This window comes from Salvelinus fontinalis, chromosome 14, assembly GCF_029448725.1.
Source record: "Salvelinus fontinalis isolate EN_2023a chromosome 14, ASM2944872v1, whole genome shotgun sequence".
In the NCBI taxonomy this organism is placed as follows: domain Eukaryota; kingdom Metazoa; phylum Chordata; class Actinopteri; order Salmoniformes; family Salmonidae; genus Salvelinus; species Salvelinus fontinalis.
The window spans coordinates 14,142,104-14,167,436 of record NC_074678.1 but is presented as its reverse complement, the minus strand read 5'-3'; the positions used below and the strand labels follow the sequence as shown (position 1 = coordinate 14,167,436).

The 25,333-nt window shown below is 43.7% G+C and overlaps 1 protein-coding gene across 3 annotated transcripts in view; it reads right to left on the bottom strand.

Annotated features, from left to right (window-relative positions):
- LOC129869519 (PH domain leucine-rich repeat-containing protein phosphatase 1-like) overlaps positions 1-25,333 on the bottom strand; it is a 72,197-nt gene that overhangs the window by 44,541 nt on the left and 2,323 nt on the right. For all 3 annotated transcript variants that reach the window (XM_055943990.1, XM_055943991.1, XM_055943992.1), the window contains exons 2-4: positions 11,378-11,574; positions 3,391-3,516; positions 3,125-3,264 (exon numbers count right to left, since the gene is read on the bottom strand). In XM_055943990.1, the coding sequence (XP_055799965.1) occupies positions 3,125-3,264; positions 3,391-3,516; positions 11,378-11,574 (463 nt within the window). The remainder of the gene's footprint in view (positions 1-3,124; positions 3,265-3,390; positions 3,517-11,377; positions 11,575-25,333) is intronic.

Genomic DNA, 25,333 nt, shown 5'->3' with positions numbered 1-25,333 from the left:
CAATCCTGTCTCTGCGCTCTACAGACAATTCCTTCGACCTCATGGTTTGGTTTTTGCTCTGACATGCACTGTCAACTGTGACACCTTATATAGACAGGTGTGTGCCTTTCCAAATCATGTCCAATCAATTGAATTTACCACAGGTGGACTCCAATCAAGTTGTAGAAACATCAAGGATGATCAATGGAAACAGGATGCACCTGAGCTCAAATTTGAGTTTCACAGCAAAGGGTCTGAATACTTGTGTAAATAAGGCATTTCAGTTTATTTGTAATAAATGTGCAAATATTTCTAAAAACCTGTTTTCGCTTTGTCATTATGGGGTATTGTGTGTAGACTGATGAGGGAAAAAATGTATGTAATCAATTTTGGAATAAGGCTGTAACATAACAAAATGTGGAAAAAGGGAAGGGGTCTGAATACTTTCTGAATGCATTTTCCACTCATTATCTGAATTTAACTGATACACTGTAAGCTGATGAATTGTGTCAAGTAGAGAGACCGGTGATACTGTATCAGTTGAAAAGTCACATAAAAAATGTGAACTTGAACAATGTTGCATGGAGCAGAATTAGCATGGCATACGTACACTATGCTACAGCAATATGTTTTTACTGTAGCTTACTGCATCACAATACCCCTGTTTTTCATTCTTTGTTCTACACATGTATATAATGAAACTGTAACACTAACATAATTTTCTACATGCTCACAACTTGCCATTGGATACAAAAAATATGGTTTGCAAAAACGAATTGCGCATGTAAGCCAAATACTGTATGGAAGTGATATTTACCATCTACTATTCTTCCTATTCAGCACTTCAAAAATAACTGTTTGAAAAATGTATCTTGTGTTTTTTGTTATTAGATTAAATGTTAGTTACAATGACTAAATGATGAGTCTATCATAATTTGTCTGATGTATTGGTGACTAAATGTTCTCATGTTATTTCACTGAAAACTTGCATGATTGACTCAGGGGTGAAAGATGTGTTCAACTCCAATGACTACACAATCAAAGGTTCTGAACATAAGACAGGGGGCATTACAAGTGTTATCAGTTTTGAAACTAAGACTTTTGAAAATATACCACATCTGAAAAATTTGCCAAAGCAATTAAAAAAATAAAAACTGGAGAGACACTTAATGCTGGTGTTTCCTTTATTTTGTCAGTTACCTATATGTGAGCAGCACACGTATATTGTTGTGATTGCGCACATAAAAACATGTTTTCCGAAGGTGTAGCTACCACAAACTGCGGTGTATGTGAACATTTGGTGGGCACGTGTGTGAGAATCTTTGTCGAATCTGATAGGCACTAGGCTCACCTGGTCTTCCCAGGCCTAACTAGCCTAACCCGGTTCACTGTGGGGACAGCGTGAAAGGTGGTGCCGGATCCGTGTCTTTTCCAAGGAAAAGCCACAGCCAGCCGCGTTCCCAACGCAGTGTCGCGGGAAAAACACATTCCTGAAGCCCTGTCTGCCTCCCCTCCTCTTCCCTTGGTAAAGCTGTGTTTATGGAAGAACAATGGGAGCACAAAGCCATTCCATCGGAAGTACAACCAGTACAACCAGAGTCACTGAACCACAGCGAGAACACTAACAGACAGAGAGAGAGGAGGATGGATGATGTCCTTCCTGTATGCAGAGAGAGGGAGAGGAGGATGAATGATGTCCTTCCTGTATGCAGAGAGAGGGAGAGGAGGATGGATGATGTCCTTCCTGTATGCAGGGAGAGGAGGATGGATGATGTCCTTCCTGTATGCAGGGAGAGGGAGAGGAGGATGGATGATGTCCTTCCTGTATGCAGAGAGAGGGAGAGCGGGATGGATGATGTCCTTGCTGTATGCAGAGAGAGGGAGAGGAGGATGGATGATGTCCTTGCTGTATGCAGAGAGAGGGAGAGGAGGATGGATGATGTCCTTGCTGTATGCAGAGAGAGGGAGAGGAGGATGGATGATGTCCTTGCTGTATGCAGAGAGAGAAAGAGGAGGATGGATGATGTCCTTCCTGTATGCAGAGAGAGAAAGAGGAGGATGGATGATGTCCTTCCTGTATGCAGAGAGAGGGAGAGGAGGATGGATGATGTCCTTCCTGTATGCAGAGAGGGGGAGAGGAGGATGGATATAGTGTTTCTCTTCTCCGGCAAGGCAAGGGTCTGTTTTCCTAACCATTGTTTGATGCTGAAAGTTGAGCAGTGTGAGCAGTGTGAGATGGGAAGATTATTCATGGGAGTTTTTGCTGTTGTTGTTGTTCTGCAGCAGTCAGGTCCTGTCCCATCTCCCCATCCATCCTCACTGTCTGATATCTCCCAAAGCAGAGCAGCTCACACTGAAACACTACACCAGGCCTGGGACAGAGCGTGCATCTCAAATGGGACCCTATTCCCTATATAGTGTACTACTTTTGAACAGGGCCCACAGGGAAATATATAGGGAATAGTGTACACTATAGAGAATAGGGAGCCATTTGGGACGTAGACAGTCTCCATGGTGGAAAGCATTGTATTACTGTAAGCATAGAAGGGTTAGCTAGAAGGAGAAGAAGCGAGAACCTGACCGCAGTCAATGACATTGCTGGGCCCCAACCCTGGCTAAAGGTCACTGAAGAGGAGCCAATCAAAATGCAGTCGTTGTGTTTTGGACTAATCATGTCTCTGGCTTGCAGACCTTGACTCCAGAAACAGGTCATAGGTGAGAGGTCTGGGAATCACTGGCCATAGATTAATGAAAGCTCCAGAGGGAAACTGTGTGTGTGTGTGTATATATATAATAAATAACTCAAGCTCGGATTTCGCCTCCTAATTCCGCTGACGTCCGCTTCTAATCAACCCCAATCTGTTTTCTTAGACCAAATCAATCCTATGGGAACACAAACACAGATCTGTAGGTGAATCTAATCCTCTAACCTTTCGACCATATGGTGATACCCAGAGATGGAGAGAGCGAGAGAGCGAGGATGTCACTCCTCTCTTAACCCCTCCCTCCTTCCAGAGGTATATATTGAGCCGTTCTCCGGAGCCACCCTAGCCCAGTATCTCTCGGTTCCTTCCCTTTTCTTCTCCTCTTCCCCCACTCCCTCCATTCCATCCTACCATCTCTTCCCACAGCCTGCAGTACATACCTGGTGAGATGTGTGAGGCCCGTCAGATAGTTGTGTTTGAGGTTGAGGTGGGTCAGGTCCTGGCTGTAGAACAGCTGAGATGGCAGCTCCTCCAGACTGCAACATGACAGGTCCACAGAACTCACCCTCTGAGACACTATCTGATGGAGGGAGAGATAGGAGAGAGAAAGAAAAGGAGTAAGAGACAAAAGGGTTTTCATTTTCCAGATTGCTAACAACGTGAAGACATGCAACTCAACTGAGCACACACACAAGCGGGCACGTACCTTGGCAGCCTGTCTGTGCCAGCGGAGGTGTTCCGTGTAGGAGTCATAGCTGATGTAGTAGGTCTGACTCTGGGGACCAGAAGAACTGAAGGCTAGACAGTGACTATGTCTCCTCACCTCCTCCACCTGAACCACACACACAAAGAGACACAGAGAGATTAGCTCTGCGATTAGAGACCAAAAACAATGTGACAACTGCCAGCCAGGGGAAAATAGCAGGGAGGGAGTCATGTGCCGATTAGTGTGTGGCGGGGGAGGGGGAGGGGCCGGTGTGTGTGGGAGCAGTGTGCAGGGAGAGAGAGAGAGGCAATGTATAGCCAACTCGCGACGAAACTTGTAGCTAGCCATATATTTATCATCCAATCTGACAGTTCCAGTCTTTGTTGGATCAAATTGGAGAATAAAAGCTAGCTAGTTTAGCTACGCTCCCAGTCCTTGTCAAATTAAAACTACATTCAGATTTTAAATAAATAAATGCCTATCTGTTAGTTGCTTGTTGTAGCCTACTCCTCCAGCTGACTTAATTCCATTTTGCATTACTTTAGTGATCTCTCACTTATCTTGCTACACATGGAGCCTCTGACTGTAGGGCCACTGATTGGCCGACAAAAAAACAAACAATCTACACGCGTGTAGGCTCCCAGTCTTTTTAAATGGGCTGCATATGTTGTTTTATTAAATACGTTATTTCCAATGTCATGGAATATCCTTGTATTCAAAATGTCACATGACTATATTCATTGTTAATTTAGACCTAGTTTATCATTTTTTTCTCAAATTAATAGTCACACAAGTAATCAAATACTAACAACCATTTGGATAATCGAACAACCTTTCCCCATCTCTAGTGTGTGTGTGTGCGTGTGTGTGTGTGTGTCAGGATTTCTGTTAGCCAGTAATTGCCGGCTTTAGGCCAACAAAGAAATGAACATCCAATAAAAATAGTTGCCGGCCAAATCGACTGGGAGAAGAAAGAAAAATTGATTGAAGGAAATACCAGTCAATGGAAATACATTTGACGATCATGCTTACTAGTCTATAGGTTCATTTGTATCATTTTGTGGAGTTAAATTTGCGTGTGTATTTACGTTAGTTGTCATGCATCTTACTTATCCAACAACTATTAGATGCACAGCATAGGCCTACAGAGCTGGTTGCTGCTGGAGTCATATACTGGTTTTTATAAGCCCGGTCATTGCACGGCAAATCTAAATGTAATTGAGTATTAAAACAGTTTTGATGGCCACGATTACAGAGAGCTACCATTTTTATTTGGTCATTGAAGCAGGCCTCCCATTCAGCATTTGAGTGCAGGCAGGCTATCAGCAGGTCACACACCACCTTATAATGTGAGCGATGCATTTTGAAAACATACTTAATTGTTTGAAACCTGAATGTTTTAGTTCATATTATGAGGCATTTCTTACCTTGCTTCAAAGTAGCCTTGCCAAAATCAGACAACAGAAACAAAGGCAATTATTTTATAACGACGTCATAGGGGGAAAACTATTTATCCTACCATTCCTACCGATCTGCGTGCCAGTTATGATTTTACTGTGCACATTTGTGGAAAAATTGACTTTCAAGAATAAAGTTTTTGTCTTGTAAAATCTGAATTAAAATTATACAAATCTAAAAGTAAATAAACTAATGCGAGAGCACCTGTCATTCGGACACTTGTGATCCACTGTCGACTAAATAAATAAGCGCATCGAACTCAGAGATTGCCTAAGCCAATACAGCAATAGGCCTATTCCTTCTGTTGTCAACTAAGTAAAAATAGCCTACATAAATTCAACAAGTAAAAATAGTAGAAAATATCCTGATGAAAATGCAGACTCTTTCAATAGCATTCATCTCTCTACTCTGCCTCCCTTTTTAAATCGGCCTTGACCTGAGCGATGACTAGCGAACTTGCAACATTGTATCAACTGGTGTATTGCGGGCCCTCAGAGTTTCCTGTGCCAGTGAGCTCAGGACAGACATCTGTTTTTGCACAAGGGAAAGGTGTTCAGGTATTTTATGTTTCCACCGGATATACACTACATTACCTAAAGTATGTGGACACCTGCTCATCGAACATCTCATTCCAAAATCATGGGCATTAATATGGAGTTGGTCCCCTCTGCTGTTAGAACAGCCTCCACTCTTCTGGGAAGGATTTGCACACTAGATGTTGGAACATTGCTGCAGGGACTTGCTTCCATTCAGCCACAAAAGCATTAGTGAGGTCGGGCACTGATGTTGGGCGAATATGCCTGGCTCGCAGTTGGTGTTCCAATTCCTCCCAAAGGTGTTCGATGGGGTTGAGGTTCTACCACACCGATCTCAACAAACTATTTCTGTATGGACACCGTTTTGTGCATGGAGGAATTCTCATTCTGAAACAGGAAAGGGCCTTCCCCAAAAAGTTGGATGCAGAGAATTGTCTAGAATGTCATTGTATGCTGTAGCATTAAGATTCCCCTCCATTGGAACTAAGGGGCCTAGCCCGAAACATGAATAACAGCCCAAGACCATTATTCCACCTCCAAAATGTACAGATGGCACTATGCATTCGGGCAGGTAGCAATCTCCTGGCATCCGCCAAACACAGATTTGTCCTTCGGACTGCCAGATGAGGCGTGATAAAAAAAAAACACTCCAAAGAACACATTTCCACTGCTCCCGAGTCCAATAGCGGCGAGCTTTACACCTCTCCAGCCCACGCTTGGCATTGTGCATGGTGATCCTAGGCTTGAAAATGGCTGCTCGGCCATGGAAAACCATTTCATGAAGCTCTCGACGAACAGTTCTTGTGCTGACATTGCTTCCAGAGGCAGTTTGGAATACGGTAGTGAGTGTTGCAACTGAGGACAGACGATTTTTACGAGTTATGCACTTTATCACTCAGCGGTTACATTTTGTGAACTTGTGTGGCCTACCACTTTGCGGCTGAGCCGTTGCTGTTCCTAGACGTTCCCACTTCACAATAACAGCACTTACAGTTGACCGGGGCAGCTCTAGCAGGGAAGAAATTTGACGAACTGAGTTGTTGGAAAGGTGGCATCCTATGACAGTGCCACGCTGAAAGTCACTGAGCTCTTCAGTTAGACAAACATTGGCAGTAGAATGGCCTATGGAGATTGCATGGGTTTGTCCTCAATTTGATACACCGGTCAGCAACGGGTGTGGCTGAAATAGCCGAATCCACTAATTTGAAGGGGTGTCCACATACCTTTGTATATATATATAATGTGTGTGATCATCAGATCATGATATGGTCTTGGTCTTTCACAATGATGCTTGCCGATTATCGAGGGGGAGATTGTTGGAAAGCTGTTTCAAATACTGTGAGGAACTATTATCATTGTAATGGTTGTAAAAAAAAAAAAAAAAAAGAACTGACTGATGACTTAAAGTTAAGCTTATTAGTGGTGGATGTGATGAGTTAAGACAATCAGAAATCAGATATCCACAGCTTCCTACATTTTCTCGCAGCATGCCAGGCATCTCATTTATAAATGTTGAATACACACAAATGATGCCCCAAAACATGTGTGCCAGTTCACGCAAAAGTTGGCATTCATAAAAAACTAAAAACTTGACGTGAGAATGTGCTTATCCTCCCGCAAACTTTACACCAAGTGTACGTACAGTTTCTAGTGGTTGAAGTACTGCATTGCAAGAGGCAAAAGTAGCTTAGTAGCCTGCAAATGGGGAATATATGTTGACTTATTCATAACCAAAAAAACAGGTAACTACAGTGCCTTCGGAAAGAATTCAGACCCTTGTTACGTTCCAGCTTTATTCTAAAATGGATTAAATTGTTTTTCCCCCCTCATCAATCTACACAAAATACCCCATAATGACAAAGTAAAAACATGGTATTTTTTTGGCTAATTTATAAAAAAATAAAAATGACATTTACATAAGTATTCAGACCCTTTACTTAGTACTTTGTTGAAGCACCTTTGGCAGCGATTACAGCCTTGAGTCTTCTTGGGTATGACACTACAAGCTTGGCACACCTGTATTTGGGGAGTTTCTCCCATTCTTCTCTGCAGATCCTCTCAAGCTCTGTCAGGTTGGATGAGGAGCATCGCTGAACAGCTATTTTCAGGTCTCTCCAGAAATGTTTGATCGGGTTAAAGTCAGCGCTCTGGCTGGGCCACTCAAGGACATTCAGAGACTTGTCCCAAAGCCACTCCTGCATTGTCTTGGCTGTGTGCTTAGGGTCGTTGTCCTGTTGGAAGGTGAACCTTCGCACTGGTCTGAGCGCTCTGGAACAGGTTTTCAGCAAGGATCTCTGTACCTTGCTCTGTTCATCTTTGCCTAGATCCTGATTAGTCTCCCAGTCCCTGGCAACGACAAACATCCCAACAGCATGACGCTGCCACCACCATGCTTCACCGTAGGGATGGTGCCAGGTTTCCTCCAGACGTGACGCTCGGCTATGAGGCCAAAGAGTTCAATCTTGGCTTCATCAGACCAGAAAACCTTGTTTCTCACGGTCTGAGAGTCTTTAGGTGCCTTTTGGCAAACTCCAAGCGGGCTGTCATGTGCCTTGTACTGAGGAGTGGCTTCCGTCTGGCCAATCTACCATAAAGGCCTGATTGGTGGTGTGGTGCAGAGATGGTTGTCCTTCTGGAAGGTTCTCCCATCTCCACAGAGGAACTCTGTCAGAGTGACCAGCAGGTTCTTGGTCACCTCCCTGACCAAGGCCCTTGTCCCCTGATTGCTCGGTTTGGCCAAGCGGCCAACTCTAGGAAGAGTCTTGATGGTTCCAAACTTCTTCTATTTAAGAATGGAGGTCACGATGTTCTTGGGGACCTTCAATGCTTCATAATATTTTTTTGTACACTTCCCCAGATCTGTGCCTCGACACAATCCTGTCTTGGAGCTCTACGGACAATTCCTTCAAATCAAACTTTATTTGTCACATGCCGCCGAATACAACTGGTGTGCACTTTACCGTGAAATGCTTACTTACAAGCCCTTAACCAACAATGCAGTTCAAGAAAAAGTAAAGAAAATATTTACCAAATTAAAAAAACATTTTACAGTTTAATTACAATAACGAGGCTACATTCCGCTACCGAGTCAATGTGCGGGGGTACAGGTCAGTCGAGGTAATTTGTACATGTAGGTAGGGGTAAAGTGACTATGCATAAATAATAAAGAGCAAGTAGCAGCAGTGTAAAAACAAAGGAGGGTGGGGTGTCAATGTAAATTGTCTGGGTGGGCATTTGATTAATTGTTCAGCAGTCTTATGGCTTTGGGGTAGAAGTTGTTAGGAGCCTTTTGGTCCTAGACTTGGCACACCGGTACCGCTTGCCATGTGGTAGCAGAGAGAACAGTCTATTCTATGACTTGGGTGACTGGAGTCTTTGACAATTTTTTGGGCTTTCCTCTGACACAGCCTAGTATATATGTCCTGGATGGCAGGAAGCTTGGCCCCAGTGATGTTCTGGGCCGTACGCACTATCCTCTTTAGCGCCTTACGGTCAGATTGCGAGCAGTTGCCATACCAGGTGGTGATGCAAACGGTCAGGATGCTCTAGATGGTGCAGCTGTAGAACTTTTTGCGGATCTGGGGACCCATGCTAAATCTTTTCAGCCTCCTGAGGTGTTGTCGTGCCTTCTTTACGGCTGTCTTGGTGTGTTTGGACCATGATAGTTCTTGTTAATGTGTACACTAAGGAACTTGAAACTCTCGACCCGCTCCACTATAGACCCGTCATTGGGGGCCTGTTCGGCCCGCCTTTTCCTGTCGTCTATGATCAGCTCCTTTATATTGCTCACATTAAGAGAGAGAGCTGTTGTTGTCCTGGCACAACACTGCCAGGTCTCTGACCTCTTCCCTATAGGCTATCTCATCGTTGTCGGTAATCAGGTTTAACACTATTGTGTCGTCAGCAAACTTAATGATGCTATTTATTGACTACAGCTCAGCGTTCAACACCATAGTGCCCTCAAAGCTCATCACTAATCTAAGGACCCTGGGACTAAACTCCTCCCTCTGCAACTGGATCCTGGACTTCCTGACGGGCCACCACAATGTGGTAAGGGTAGGTAACAAAACATCCGCCACGCTGATCCTCAACACGGGGGCCCCTCAGTGGTGCGTGCTCAGTCCCCTCCTGTACTCCCTGTTCACTCATAAATGCATGGCAAGGTACGACTCCAACACCATCATTAAGTTTGCTGATGACACAACAGTGGTAGGCCTGATCACCGACAACGATGAGACAGAGACCTGATCGTGTGGTGCAAGGACAACAGCCTCTCCCTCAACATAATCAAGACAATCAAGGAGATGATTGCGGACTACAGGAAAAGGAGGACCAAGCTTGCGCCTATAAAAATGATCAAAGACTCCAGCCACCCTAGTCGTAGACTGTTCTCTCTGCTACTGCACGGCAAGCGGTACCGGAGCGCCAACTCTATGTCCAAGAGGCTTCTAAACAGCTTCTACCATCTAATCAAATGGCTACCCAAACTATTTACATTGCTGCCCCCAGGGACTATGGTGGTCTGCTTGAAACTTGTAGGTATTACAGACTCGGTCAGGGAGAGGTTGAAAATGTCAGTGAAGACACTTGCCAGTTGGTCCACATCCTGGTAATCCGTCTGGCCCCGCGGCTTTGTGAATGTTGACCTGTTTAAAGGTCTTGCTCATGTCGGCTACCGAGAGCATTATCACACAGTCGTCCAGAACAGCTGGAGCACTCATACATGCTTCAGTGTTGCTTGCCTCGAAGAGAGCATAAAAATAATTTTGCTCGTCTGGTAAGCTCCTCCTCATGGCTTGGTTTTTGCTCTGACATGCACTGTCAACTGTGGAACCTTGTATAGACAGGTGTGTGCCTTTCCAAATCATGTCCAATCAATTGAATTTACCACAATTTCCAGAAACATCTCAAGGATGATCCATGGAAACAGGATGCACCGGCGCTCAACATCGAGTCTCATAGCAAAGGGTCTGAATACTTAGGTAAATAAGTTATGTTTTTTACCTAATACATATCGCTCAGAGAGTAACCCAGTTTTTTTTTAAAACTGCTTTCGCTTTGTCATTACGGGGTATTGTGTGCAGATTTCTGAGGATTTGTATTTATTTAATCCATTTTAGAATAAGGCTGTAATGTAACAAATGTGGAGAAATTCAAGGGGTCCAAATACTTTTGAAAGGCACTGTATGTAAATGGGGAATTGATCAAAATAAACAATCAAAGAGCAAAACAAAATCACACAATGAATGTGCAAGAATTGTCAGGAGACAGCTGAGTGCATTTTGGAGAGAGACTTGCCTATATAATTATATTCAAGACACATTATCTATCTATCTATTAAGATGCATTACCACAATCTAAATGGGATTTCTGTCATTCACGTTCTGTTAAGATGCATTACCACAATCTAAATGGGATTTCTGTCATTCATGTTCTGTTAAAATGCATTACCACAATCTAAATGGGATTTCTGTCATTCACGTTCTGTTAAGATGCATTACCACAATCTAAATGGGATTTCTGTCATTCATGTTCTGTTAAAATGCATTACCACAATCTAAATGGGATTTCTGTCATTCATGTTCTGTTAAAATGCATTACCACAATCTAAATGGGATTTCTGTCATTCATGTTCTGTTAAAATGCATTACTAAATGGGATTACTGTCATTCTGAGCACGGTGGGTGGATGCTCTAATGGGTTATGCACCCAATGCATATGGGTCCAGTACATCGCTCAGAGAGTAAACCAATGCATATGGGTCCAGTACATCGCTCAGAGAGTAAACCAATGCATATGGGTCCAGTACATCGCTCAGAGAGTAAACCAATGCATATGGGTCCAGTACATCGCTCAGAGAGTAACCCAATGCATATGGGTCCAATACATCTCTGAGAGTAAACCAATGCATATGGGATATTAAAATCTTCCTGGTCATGTTGTCCGGCATCACATTTTCCTAACGGAAACCCTGGGGTGTGTGTGTTCAGTACCTTTCCACCGATGAGGGGCAGGATGTGCATCTTGCCGGTGTGAGCATATTTGACGGAAGAGACGATGAGACAGGTGCCACTCAGGGTGACGTGTCGTCGTGACCACCGGTTGACAGGCAGGGCCAGCTTACCCTTCCTCACATTAAACACACCCGTCAGCTGCACCCGGTCTGCTCCACCCACACACTGCGGCTTACCTGGAGGGAGGGGGGGTTGGAGAAAACAAACAATAACATAAAATCTCAGATGCTCCTGCTGAGACAAAAGATCTTTAAGAAGAATCTTCCAAGTAAGATAAACAGAGATGGGGGAGAGAGGGTCTCTCTGTGTGTGTGTGTGTGTGTGCCTCGCTGTGTTTAGGTGAGGTTAGTCACAGGTCACGTGCCGTATAATTTATCGGTCTAGTGGCTGAGGGGTGACTGGCCGGTCAGTGTTAAGGAATGGAGAGCAGGTGTAAGGGGAGGTGTAATTCAGAACTCTAGCCCTTACTTTCCTCAGTAAATTAAAAAGTTCCTGTCCCAGGGAAGTCTTAACCTTGGCCACCACATGCACAGGTAGCAAATAAGCCTTGTCTGAGCCAGAACTGCAGCAGACGGAGCTCCTGTAGTACTGACTGGGTCAGTGCTTGGTGGTGTGCATTTTTAGCAGCACTAAGGTGTGAGTTTAGAAAAACACAATTTTTTGCGCTTTAAGAATGGGTGTGCTCTCATGTAGGCTGTCACCCACCCACACATACCAGGGGTCATGTTGAGTTCCGCAATCAGCATTTTCATAATGCAGACCAAAATAAACTGTTTTAAACCATTTCACCTGCGTTTAATATTCAATAGAGATCAGGGGCATGCAACCATAGTTTTCCTTCACAGAGAATACATTATTGCAACACATTTGGCAGAAAATAGCTTCATTTTCATCAGATGACCATAGAAGTGCAACGCTATTTGGGTCGAAGCCACACAAGTAAATGAGCTTACAATGAAAAAGGTCATGATAAACATCATTTCTAAATGTTTATCATAGAAAGAACGTAGACAGCTACATTTCCTGTTACGCTTGAAGTTAATTTTGCATTTTACCATAGAGAAGTAGGCTCCACCAAGAAAAGTACAAGAGAAATTAGTTACACATCAGTCAGAGTGCTGTCTGCCAATAGAATGCCCTGTTCGTGAATTCTCATCCGAGTGGAGAAGTGCAACAGAAGCACAAAATTATTCTGGTGTCGAGCAGAAATTACAATAAGAAGCATTTTGGATCTGCGTTTATAAAACGCAGCAAGATATTTCTGCGTTGTCTTTTTTTTGGTGGGGGGGGGCTCTGAATTCTGTGTTAATGGGACCACACACACAAGTCAGTTTTAGAGAGAGGCTAAGGGGAAGAGGGAGAGCAAGGGCTGGAGAGAGGGAGAGAGAGAAAGAAAACAAGAATGAAAGCAGCTGACTGAACTAGATCTGTCTGCTTCTCAGTTTCTTCTTATATAGCCCTTTGTGTGTGTGTGTTTATGCATGATCATATTTTCCTGAGATTGACGGTTTTTCGTCCTCTGATACCCTCTCCGCCTAACACGCGCTCTCAGGTGTTCCAGTGCTTTGCTTGGGGGATAAAGGGAGGGAGGGATGGAGGGGGAAAGGAGAGAAAGACATATTCTAGACAAAGTCCTCCAAACTGCTGTGCTATTCATCAATGCTCATTACATACCAGTAACACCAAAACACACACAAACAGCCAAAATGTGGCCCAGCCCTGGCCAGAGGCTGCATAGTGGTATCCTGCAGCCCTCTGTCTCTTTAAGAAAAAAGGGTGAAGATGGACACCCCCAGAGGACAGACTAAAGATGAGAAGATAGCTCTATCTACAGCACAGTCAGATCTGTCCACTCTACAACAGCCCTGTGGAATGTGTGAGTTATCTACACAGGGAATCCAGTCCACTTGAACATACTGTAGATTATGGTTATAGACCATACAGATAGAGCAGCCAGGCCAGAAGTGTTTATATGCTGGTTGGCAGGGTAATGAAGGGGGGACTGAGGTATAAACAGAGCAGAGTGAGAGAAAGAGTGCGCAAGAGTGAGACCAGAGGGGTTAAAAAAAATATTCCCCCCAGAGAGGAGAGGATTACGTTATTCCAAACAATGCCCTCTCAGAGAGAATGTGGCGTGTTCTCATTAGCATCCCCGCCCTCCCCCTGCTCCTTTTCTGTCCTCTCCCACGGCTCTAGGGACAAGTCCCGCACCCCTCCATGGGGCTGTTTCTGGTCCCAGGCAGAGCTATCTGGTCTGGTCTACCCAGAGTCCCTACAGCCTATCTGGCTTGCATCATAAATGGCCACCTATTCCCTAGTGCACTACTTTATACCTAATAGGGAATAAGGTCCCATTTGGGATGCACACTTGATCTGGCTGCTCTCCCCCTACTTCAGATAGCACCGGTTCCAGACCACCGGTTCATCAACATTTCCACAGCATGAAAATAATGTTCAGAGTAAGTAAATTATGGTACAGCAAAGGATGGGCAGCCTTACCAACCAACACACACACAGAAAGAGCCACTGATGGCGGTTTTGGGGCTCAGAGCTAGGAGGCCCTAACTCATTCACGCTTTAGGAATCCTCCACCCACACACCCCTCTCCCTAATGGATGTGCTCATCCTCTGATCAGGCCACTGGTTACATACAATGATGTGCACATTTTTTTTTTTTACTAGGCAAGTCAGTTAAGAACAAATTCTTATTTACAATGACGGCCTACACCGGCCAAACCCGGACGACGCTGAGCCAATTGTGCGCCGCCCTATGGGACTCCCAATCACGGCCGGTTGTGATACAGCCTGGAATCGAACCAGGGTTGCTGTAGTGACGCCTCAAGCACTGAGATACAGTGCCTTAGACCGCTGCCCCACTCGGTAGCCTCTGATCAGGCCACTAGTGACAGGCCTTCATACAATGATGTGCTCATCCTCTGATCAGGCCACTAGTGACAGGCCTACATACAATGATGTGCTCATCAGGCCTACATACAATGAGGTGCTCATCAGGCCTACATACAACAGCATTTTGTGCACCAATTTAACACACAATGTAATAGGCTAATTTTAGACAACCATACATCCTTCTGTAATGTAAACTTAAACCACTCTAGGTGGAGTAGTGTAAACATAGTCTGTGCTAATGCACACACACAATGTATGTATACATGTACGCCCTTTCCTTCCGCCCATTCCTATCCTCAGAGCAACATCCTGTCCCCCATGACCACTTCCTGTCTGAGACAGAGTCGGACAGAGTAGACATTCTTAGCACTTCTGTTGTCCTCGCCCTTCCCTTATGTTCAAGAACTTTCTAAAGGCATCCCAAACATCCTAACTCTTATCCAATGTCCTGTCTGCGTTTGACCTTAGGCATCCAGAAGACAGCCCACCCTTTCAGTCACACATGCCTCAAATAACTGTCCCCAACAAGCCTAATCTCCAAGGACTGTCCATGAATTCCCATTCTCAACAACTCATACACATCAACTTCTAGTGTGTCCACAACATGAACATCAAACTCCATAAATAACTTTCTTTTCACACTCAAATCATTGACACTTTCTTTCCGCCTTTCTATGGTTATACAGACAGAAGTACAAGGAAGCTTTGGGTGTGTGGGGTTGTCAAGTTAAACCACAGCCAGGGGAGTAGGTGTTTATAGCAACGCGGGTGGATTTACATGCGCTAGCGTTGCTTTTAATTGTACTGGATTGCACAAAAACAGTCAGTGCGAAGCCAGAAATGAAATACAATTCCATTTCAACTTACCGTGCCGGTAGGCAGGCTGGTCATTATGACGAAGGGAATTTGAGACAAAATATCTAAAGGATCGTATTATTAAACATACTTTCCAAACGTGGGTCTGTCATAGACCCACCTCCTCCCTCCTTACCTCAAAATAAAAGTAATGCATGTGTGCCATATGTGGACAAAAAATAAATAACTTGTGTGGGACTTTAATTTTGACATGAGGTAAACAGACCCACGTTTGGAAAGTCTGTTTAATAATCCAATCCTTTAGATATTTTGTCTCAACCTCCCTGACATAATGACCATCAGTCCTGGCCACCGGCACAGTCATTTGAAATGGAGTTGTATTTAACGTCTGCTTTCCCACAGACTGTTTTTGTGCAATCCAATACTATTAAAACAACGCTAGCACATGTAAATCCACCCACGTTGCTAAGGGGAGTAAAGATCCACAACCACAAGGAGGATACAGGGCTGTCTGAGAGGGGCAGAGAAGCCACCTTCTGGTAGGGCTGGCACAATTACCATATAACTGTGTAACCGACGGTTATGGTGGAAGACCATCATAAAAATAAAATAACCGTCAGAACGATTGTACGATTTTCGTTTTTGCGAACAAACACCTGACTGAAGACGGGACGGTTGGGCAATTTCACTGGCAAACTCATGGGCACACTCGCCTGGTATTGTGATGAAATAATGTATATGGTAATGTAGAAAGTTCATTTAAATGATGCTAACTGTTTTGGCTCATGCAAGGACATTTATTTTTGTAATGTCAGTTGAGTTGAATCAACAAATCACAGCACAAATTGATGGGTACACTTCTTGCTTTTACTTCCTGCTTTTTTTCTTGCAATGGCCGCCAGTCCACCCATTATGCCATCATTGACTGGAATTAGGACACCCGTTCTATTCATTCTATTTTTATGACAGCACATGCAGTCAGGTGCAGAGGAGTTAAAAAGCATTTTTTACGGTGACTGCAGTCATTTGGCTGGCCATTAACCCTCATTCAAAATTCCATGGCGGTCACAGCCCTAGCTGCTGGGTTGGGTAGTGGAGCTAGAGCCGTTACCTTGGGGTGGAACAGAGACAGAGCGCCAGTGACCTCTGGGTAATGCAGTTCTCAGCTGAAAGGGAGCCAGGCGGGCAGGCAGCCGACTATACTGTCTCCTGTCGCAGGTAGATCAACACTGAGGAGGTGAAATTTGAGTTCTGCACAGCTCACTGTTCTCTCCTTGTCAGCAAAGCACACAATGTGTGTGTTTGTGTGTCCCCAACATGCCTTTTCCAGGGGGCACTCAGAATGTGCTGACTCAGACTTCTGACTGCCAAGGATGAACAGCCCTAGGCAACACAACTTTTACCTTACACACAATGCAAAACCTGAGTACCCAAGTCTCCTTCAATTATTTCCACAAGTAGTCTAAAATAGATAAACTCTTTGTCTTGAATAGCCTTGACACTCCCAGACAGATGCCAAAACTGACCCTGAAAGGAGAAAGCGTTCCCAGTTTCACACCCCAATACATTTACATAAACTAGGGCTGGGAATAGCTAGGGACCTAACGATATGATATCATCACGATACTTAGGGGCCGGAATGATATGCAATGTGATTCGATATGTATTGCGATTCGATACTGGGATTTTATTGCGATTTGATATTCCAAACATATTGCTCACTATATGTCTGCTGCAGAAAGACAAGAGAGCACGAGAAACTAGTTTTGGGAAGTCAGGGAAATAAAAGTGCTGAAAGCATGTTGGCTCACTATTTAAAAAGAAGATGAAGAACGAGCTATAGGATGAAAAATAGCAGAGTTTTGGCGCAGGTACAGCTGACTAGCGCTAGCTAACACTACCAACTGCAGCAAAAATAGCCTTCTTACTTGGAGCCAAAAATAAGGTTGCGATCTGTAACTATTGATCACTAACATATATTTCATAACAAACGGGCACCTTCCAACATTGCTATAGGATAGTGTGTACAAACTCACAACAGGCCGTTAACAACAATGTAAAGCAGGGGATCACAAAGTTGAGGCCCGTGACCCCATTTTAATATAAACATTTGAGACCGACACAATGTAAAAAGCGGGATGTAATCAACTGCCAATGTTTATTTTTTTAATTGGAGATGTGACAGTCTAATACAAATCAGTCTGACAATACTTTTGACAGTATTTCAATATGAAGGAAGTGTGGTTTGAAGTGACTGAAATGCATCAGAAAGGTACTGGGAATGTTGTATGATCTTCTGTGTAACAAAAAAACATCATTGATGATGTTACGTTCCCCCAGTTTCTGTGTTCTGTTTTGTATTTGAGTGTGTGTTTCAGGAGATGGCTTCCTGAAGTACTCCCCAACCAGCTGATTGGTCAACCCCAGGCTAATTGGTGATTGGAGCTGACCCCGCCCCCTCGTCAAGAAGCAGCTGACTCTAATCACCATTGCCACCTGAAGATAAAAGCCAGTGTTCTGCCCAAGAGAGTAAAGATTGAGAGATTGTAGAGATTTGGAGTAGAGATTTGGAGATTGAGAGAGAAAAATTAGATTGTGATATAGTGTGGGTTGTGTATCAGAAAGTGTGGTATGTACTGTTGTTGTTGGTAGCAGTTTTTCTATGTCCTGTGTTTGAGTGTTTGTGAAATCATTAATAATTACTCTGTTTCATTTGTTCCCAGGGGGGAAGGAGAAGGCACTTTGGGAGTGCTTAGGCCAGAGGCCCGAGGGCATACATATACCCGTAGTATATTTACTGTCTAGGCACACTAGGTAAGACCTGGGCGGACCACCCCCTGTATTTTGGTTAGGGCACCAGACGGTGCTAAGTTAGGTAAGTTAAGTGGGTAGGCAGGTTAGATAGGAGAGGGGGAACTTTGATATTTACTTTCTTTGCTTTGGTTCCGTCCAGCCCCTTTTCCCCATATTACCGTGTAAGAAAATAAATCCAAGTAAACGGTAAAATCTGCTTTTGTGTCATCCTTGCTCGCACCTACAGTCCATACCTCTTGCACTTCAGGGAGTTGAGTTGTAGCAGGGAGTTGCGTTCCCTCTTCTCAGAGGCGTGCGTAACAGATGATCTCCCCCAGTCTGATTTAGTGCCTGGTCTAATGAGTTATGTGCAGCTTGTGGACATTGTAGAGGGAAACAGACACATACGTGTTCCTGAGAGTCTTATATTTCAGTGATGGGGTCATAATATTGTTTAGCCTAAATGGTTCAAAAGATAGAGCGACCGTTTTTGAAAGAAAACAGAATCCGCTCTGTTTGTTACAACCGCATCAAGCTGCTACCGGAGGTTACTGAAGTAACCCCTATGAACCAAGCTGCTACCGGAGGTTACTGAAGTAACCCCTATGAACCAAGCTGCTACCGGAGGTTACTGAAGTAACCCCTATGAACCAAGCTGCTACCGGAGGTTACTGAAGTAACCCCTATGAACCAAGCTGCTACCGGAGGTTACTGAAGTAACCCCTATGAACCAAGCTGCTACCGGAGGTTACTGAAGTAACCCCTATGAACCAAGCTGCTACCGGAGGTTACTGAAGTAACCCCTATGAACCAAGCTGCTACCGGAGGTTACTGAAGTAACCCCTATGAACCAAGCTGCTACCGGAGGTTACTGAAGTAACCCCTATGAATCAAGCTGCTACCGGAGGTTACTGAAGTAACCCCTATGAACCAAGCTGCTACCGGAGGTTACTGAAGTAACCCCTATGAACCAAGCTGCTACCGGAGGTTACTGAAGTAACCCCTATGAACCAAGCTGCTACCGGAGGTTACTGAAGTTATCCCTAGGAACCAAGCTGCTACCGGAGGTTACTGAAGTAACCCCTATGAACCAAGCTGCTACCGGAGGTTACTGAAGTAACCCCTATGAACCAAGCTGCTACCGGAGGTTACTGAAGTAACCCCTAGGAACCAAGCTGCTACCGGAGGTTACTGAAGTAACCCCTATGAACCAAGCTGCTACCGGAGGTTACTGAAGTAACCCCTATGAACCAAGCTGCTACCGGAGGTTACTGAAGTAACCCCTATGAACCAAGCTGCTACCGGAGGTTACTGAAGTAACCCCTATGAACCAAGCTGCTACCGGAGGTTACTGAAGTAACCCCTATGAACCAAGCTGCTACCGGAGGTTACTGAAGTAACCCCTATGACCCAAGCTGCTACCGGAGGTTACTGAAGTAACCCCTATGACCCAAGCTGCTACCGGAGGATACTGAAGTAACCCCTAGGAACCAAGCTGCTACCGGAGGTTACTGAAGTAACCCCTATGAACCAAGCTGCTACCGGAGGTTACTGAAGTAACCCCTATGAACCAAGCTGCTACCGGAGGTTACTGAAGTAACCCCTAGGAACCAAGCTGCTACCGGAGGTTACTGAAGTAACCCCTAGGAACCAAGCTGCTACCGGAGGTTACTGAAGTAACCCCTATGAACCAAGCTGCTACCGGAGGTTACTGAAGTAACCCCTATGAACCAAGCTGCTACCGGAGGTTACTGAAGTAACCCCTATGAACCAAGCTGCTACCGGAGGTTACTGAAGTAACCCCTATGAACCAAGCTGCTACCGGAGGTTACTGAAGTAACCCCTATGAACCAAGCTGCTACCGGAGGTTACTGAAGTAACCCCTATGAACCAAGCTGCTACCGGAGGTTACTGAAGTAACCCCTATGAACCAAGCTGCTACCGGAGGTTACTGAAGTAACCCCTATGAACCAAGCGCAATTTTTGCTCTCGTGACCCCATCCTATTTTGGGAAACTCGGATGTAGGAGGAAATGCGTGTACAAACGCTCTCAGATGTCAACTGGTTGTAACTGGAACATGAATGATTAAGAGTCCTTTACAGGGCTAATCTGCAGTTGAAAAAGTGATCACCCCCTGTTTTGGTAAAAAGCTGAGGTATGGGCCTGGAGAAATCTAACCACTCTTACATTCATAAACAGAGCTATAGTATGTATCCAAAATGATTGTTTAAACCATGCTTTGAGGCTATACAGTGGTTGTTTACATTTATAAACATTGGAGTAAACCAAGCTTATATTTTGGGTTGTGGTTTAGTGACAGTTGTACTAAGCGTATAAGAAATGTATATATTACATTCTTAAACAATCAATGGGAATATATGACTAATGTATAAGTCTAAAAACTGCAGACTGCCCCATTAACTGAATGGATACTTTCTGAATTTAATGAATGGGTACTTGGCATGCAAAGAGAGAAAGAGAGAGAGGTGGTGGCATGAGAGAGAGCGAGAGAAAGGGGGGGGGGGAGTCGCATGAGAGGGGTGGCATGACAGAGAGAGACGGAGAGCTTCAGTCCAGAAATCTCTCTGAAACAGTATGTTCCCGATTACAAGACTTCCCTTCTCTCCCCCATCATGCTAGTGCTCCTCCTTTTTCCTCTCACGCCAAATTCTTGCTCAATGCAGGCCCCTGCACGCCACACCAGCTACTCTCACACAGACACACAGGTACAAAAGCTCTCTGTAGACTATCCCTGCCCTGGGGAGACCTGGAGCCATGTATCCCTTCACATAACAAATCATCTCCTTTACTAGTGTTATTCTAGGCCAGGGATGGGCAACTCCACCCCCTTTTGTAGGCCCATGGATCAATTTCCACACACAAAAAAAGTCTTAACTCTCAACTAGATTAGTAGAATACCCAATGTACAATTTGGAAATTCCGTTGTGAATCAGCAGTTCTCGTTATGTCAGTCAATTAGCCCATGTCAGCAAAACATTTTTAGATTGGCAAATTATTCTAGCGGAAAGCTAAACTGGTAGTAATCATGGTTGAATTACCAACTAGGGGGTGGGGGCATTGATTTTGTTAGTCACACTCATACCATATTAAAAACTGCTAATTTTTCATGGCAAAATTACTACAATTTCATGAAATTAGTTAGCCTATAAAATTCTCTCTGCACCATGGCAAAATGTGTAGATTTGCAGGAAATTATAGGGTAGGCAGCATAAATGTAACCACATGTAACATATAGATTTGCATTAGTAAACGCATCAAAAGTCCCAAGACAAAGTTACACCTAATTTTCTATTTTTCGAGTTACTACATAAAACTGATCAGAATACTAAAGGATGCCGGAGTCATGTGGGAAAATGTTTTTCCAGGGGATGATGTAATATGGAGGACCCCGTAAACCAGCCTATTCCCTATAATGTAAACTCCAAAATAAATAACTTCAAATGTATAACTTCAAATTAAACCAAATCATTTGCACTCATGATTTCTGTTTTCAATTACAGTTTCTGCCAACTTATAAGCAAATACTTTATGAATGTATTCTTACAAATAAACTTGCAAGGTTGCTAGCCAACTTGCCTGCTAAAGTTAGCCATTTCAGCCTGCTAACGTTAGCCATATTAGCCTGTTAACGTTAGCCATATTAGCCTGCTAACGTTAGCCATATTAGCCTGCTAACGTTAGCCATATTAGCCTGCTAACGTTTGCCATATTAGCCTGCTAACGTTTGCCATATTAGCCTGCTAACGTTAGCCATATTAGCCTGCTAACGTTAGCCATATTAGCCTGCTAACGTTAGCCATATTAGCCTGCTAACGTTCGCCATATTAGCCTGCTAACGTTAGCCATATTAGCCTGCTAACGTTTGCCATATTAGCCTGCTAACGTTTGCCATATTAGCCTGCTAACGTTAGCCATATTAGCCGGCTAACGTTAGCCATATTAGCCTGCTAACGTTAGCCATATTAGCCTGCTAACGTTAGCCATATTAGCCTGCTAACGTTAGCCCTACCAGGCTGCTAATGTTGTTTGCACTACATGAGTCAGCCAGTTGCTATCAACACCTAGCTTACAGCTACATTAAAGTAAACCAACGTTTTGGAAATGCATAATGCCATCTAACCAGTTATCAAAGAATGTTAGCTATATGCAGTTATCTTAGTCTGCAAGCTAGCCAGCTAGCTAACGTTAGCTATTTAACCAATTAGCTATTAGCCTAGCCAATCACCACGGTTATGGTCGGCAAGCAAGAGCCCAACTACTAGCAACCGGCTAGAACACAACTAAAGCATAACCACAGATCAAAGCAAAGAGAGCGCAGAAACGTACACATTGATGGATGGGGCCCATCCAACCACCACAGTTATGGTTGGCAAACTAGAGCCCAACTATTGGAGATCAGCTAGAACACAACCAAAACATAACCACAGATTAAAAACAAAGAGAGCAGGTTTACAGATTGATCGAAAAACTTTTAAAGGAGTGCAGGCTGAGTTAGCTACCAAAAAGGGGGGGGGGGGGGGGGGGGTTTCGCAGGGCCAAGGGAGAGTCAAGGAAATCCAAAATATACTGAAAACAAATATAAAACGCAACGTGTAGTGTTGGTCCCATGTTTCATGAGCTGAAATAAAAGATGGCAGAAATGTTCCATACACACAAAAAGATTCTCTCAAATGTTGTGCACAAATTCATTTACATCCTTGTTAGTGAGCATTTCTCCTTTGCCAAGATAATCCATCCACCTGACATGATCATTACACAGATGCACCTTGTGCTTGGGACAATAAAAGGGCACTAAAATATGCAGTTTGGTCACACAACACAATGCCAGAGATGTCTCAATTTTGAGGGTGCACGCAATTGACATGCTGACTGCAGGAACGTCCACAAGAGCTGTTGCCAGAGAATGTAATGTTAATTTCTCTACCGCAATATACTACAAACCACCGAGGTGCCTGGTTACCAACGTAATTAGCTAGGTAAAAATAAATGTTTTGTCATACCCATGGTATACGGTTTTATATATCACGGCTTCCAGCCAATCAGCATTCAGGGATTGAACCACCCAGTTTATAATAAGCCTTTGACCACACTGTTACATTGGTGAGTAAAAGCTTCCTAACCTTTAACTCAAAGTTCAACAGCCCCAACAAAATGTTGCTTAAGGACTAGAGGTCGACCGATTAAATCTGAATGGCCGATTAATTAGGGCCGATTTCAAGTTTTCATAACAATCGGAAATCGGTAATTTTGGACGCCGATTTCTGCCGAATTATTATTATTATATGTATATATATATATATATATATATATATATATTTTTTTTTTACACCTTTATTTAACTTGGCAAGTCAGTTAAGAACACATTCTTATTTTCAATGACGACCTAGGAACGGTGGGTTAACTGCCTTGTTCAGGGGCAGAACGACAGATTTTTACCTTGTCAGCTCAGGGATTTAATGTTGCAACCTTACGGTTAACTAGTCCAACGCTCTAACCATCTGCCTCACGTTACGCGAATGCAGTAAGAAGCCAAGGTAAGTTGCTAGCTAGCATTAAACTTATCTTATAAAAAACAATCAATCAATCATAATCACAAGTTATAACTACACATGGTTGATGATATTACTAGTTTATCTAGCGTGTCCTGCGTTGCATATAATCGATGCAGTGCGCATTTGCGAAAAAGGACTGTCGTTGCTCCAACGTGTACCTAACCATAAACATCAATGCCTTTATTAAAATCAATACACAGAAGTATATATTTTTAAGCCTGCATATTTAGCTAAAGGAAATCCAGGTTAGCAGGCAATATTAACCAGGTAAAATTGTGTCACTTCTCTTGCGTTCATTGCACGCAGAGTCAGGGTATATGCAACAGTTTGGGCCGCCTGGCTCATTGCGAACTAATTTGCCAGAATTTTACTTAATTATGACATAACATTGAAGGTTGTGCAATGTAACAGGAATATTTAGACTCATGGATGCCACCCGTTAGATAAAATACGGAACGGTTCCGTATTTCACTGAAAGAATAAATGTTTTGTTTTCGAGATGATAGTTTCCGGATTCGACCATATTAATGACCTAAGGCTCGTATTTCTGTGTGTTATTATGTTATAATTAAGTCTATGATTTGATAGAGCAGTCTGACTGAGCGATGGTGGGCACCAGCAGGCTCATAAGCATTCATTCAAACAGCACTTTTGTGCGTTTTGCCAGCAGCTCTGCTGTTTATGAATTCAAGCCTATCAACTCCAGAGATTAGGCTGGTGTAACCGATATGAAATGGCTAGCTAGTTAGCGGGGTGCGCGCTAATAGCGTTCCAAACGTCACCCGCTCTGAGACTTGGAGTAGTTGTTCCCCTTGCTCTGCATGGGTAACGCTGCTTCGAGGGTGGCTGTTGTCGATGTGTTCCTGGTTCGAGCCCAGGTAGGAGCGAGGAGAGTGACGGAAGCCATACTGTTACACTAGCAATACTAAAGTGCCTATAAGAACATCCAATAGTCAAAGGTATATGAAATACAAATGGTGTAGAGAGAAATAGTCCTATAATTCCTATAATAATTACAACCTAAAACTTCTTACCTGGGAATATTGAAGACTCATGTTAAAAGGAACCACCAGCTTTCATATGTTCTCATGTTCTGAGCAAGGAACTTAAACGTTAGCTTTCTTACATGGCACATATTGCACTTTTACTTTCTTCTCCAACACTTTGTTTTTGCATTATTTAAACCAAATTGAACATGTTTCATTATTTATTTGAGGCTAAATTGATTTTATTGATGTATTATATTACGTTAAAATAAGTGTTCATTCAGTATTGTTGTAATTGTCATTATTACAAACAAAAAAATAATACAAAAATCTGCTTTTTTTGGTCCTCCAATAATCGGTATCGGTGTTGAAAAATCATAATCGGTCGACCTCTAGCCCATATGCTCCGCCCTCCCTCCAACAACATCCAAAACAATAACAGACTTTTCCAAAGTGGTTCCTAACAATCATTGTGATCTTGGGGCATCATGGAAAATGAGCACACCTGTTACCTCCAGATGTGTCTGCCTATTCATCATTCCCCATGGGGGTTGGAGCGTGTAGGCGGTTCGGAGGCACAAGGCAGGCTATTGTCTCCGGCCGCTGGAACAATTGAATCATCTTTTGGTTTTGACAATCCGACTGACCAAACATAATGCCATTGTAGTGGATGGACACACAGTACTTTAGTAGGACTAGGAATGGGTTGACAGCATGATAAATGGGCAGAGCACTAGCCAAACAGAATCAAACTGACAGATAGCCAGGGAAGGGATAGCAGGGCAGGGGCCAAGGGAGAACCACCAAGCTAAGCTAACCTAGAGAATCTGACTAGAAGCTGCTTACCCTGGCTGTGTCC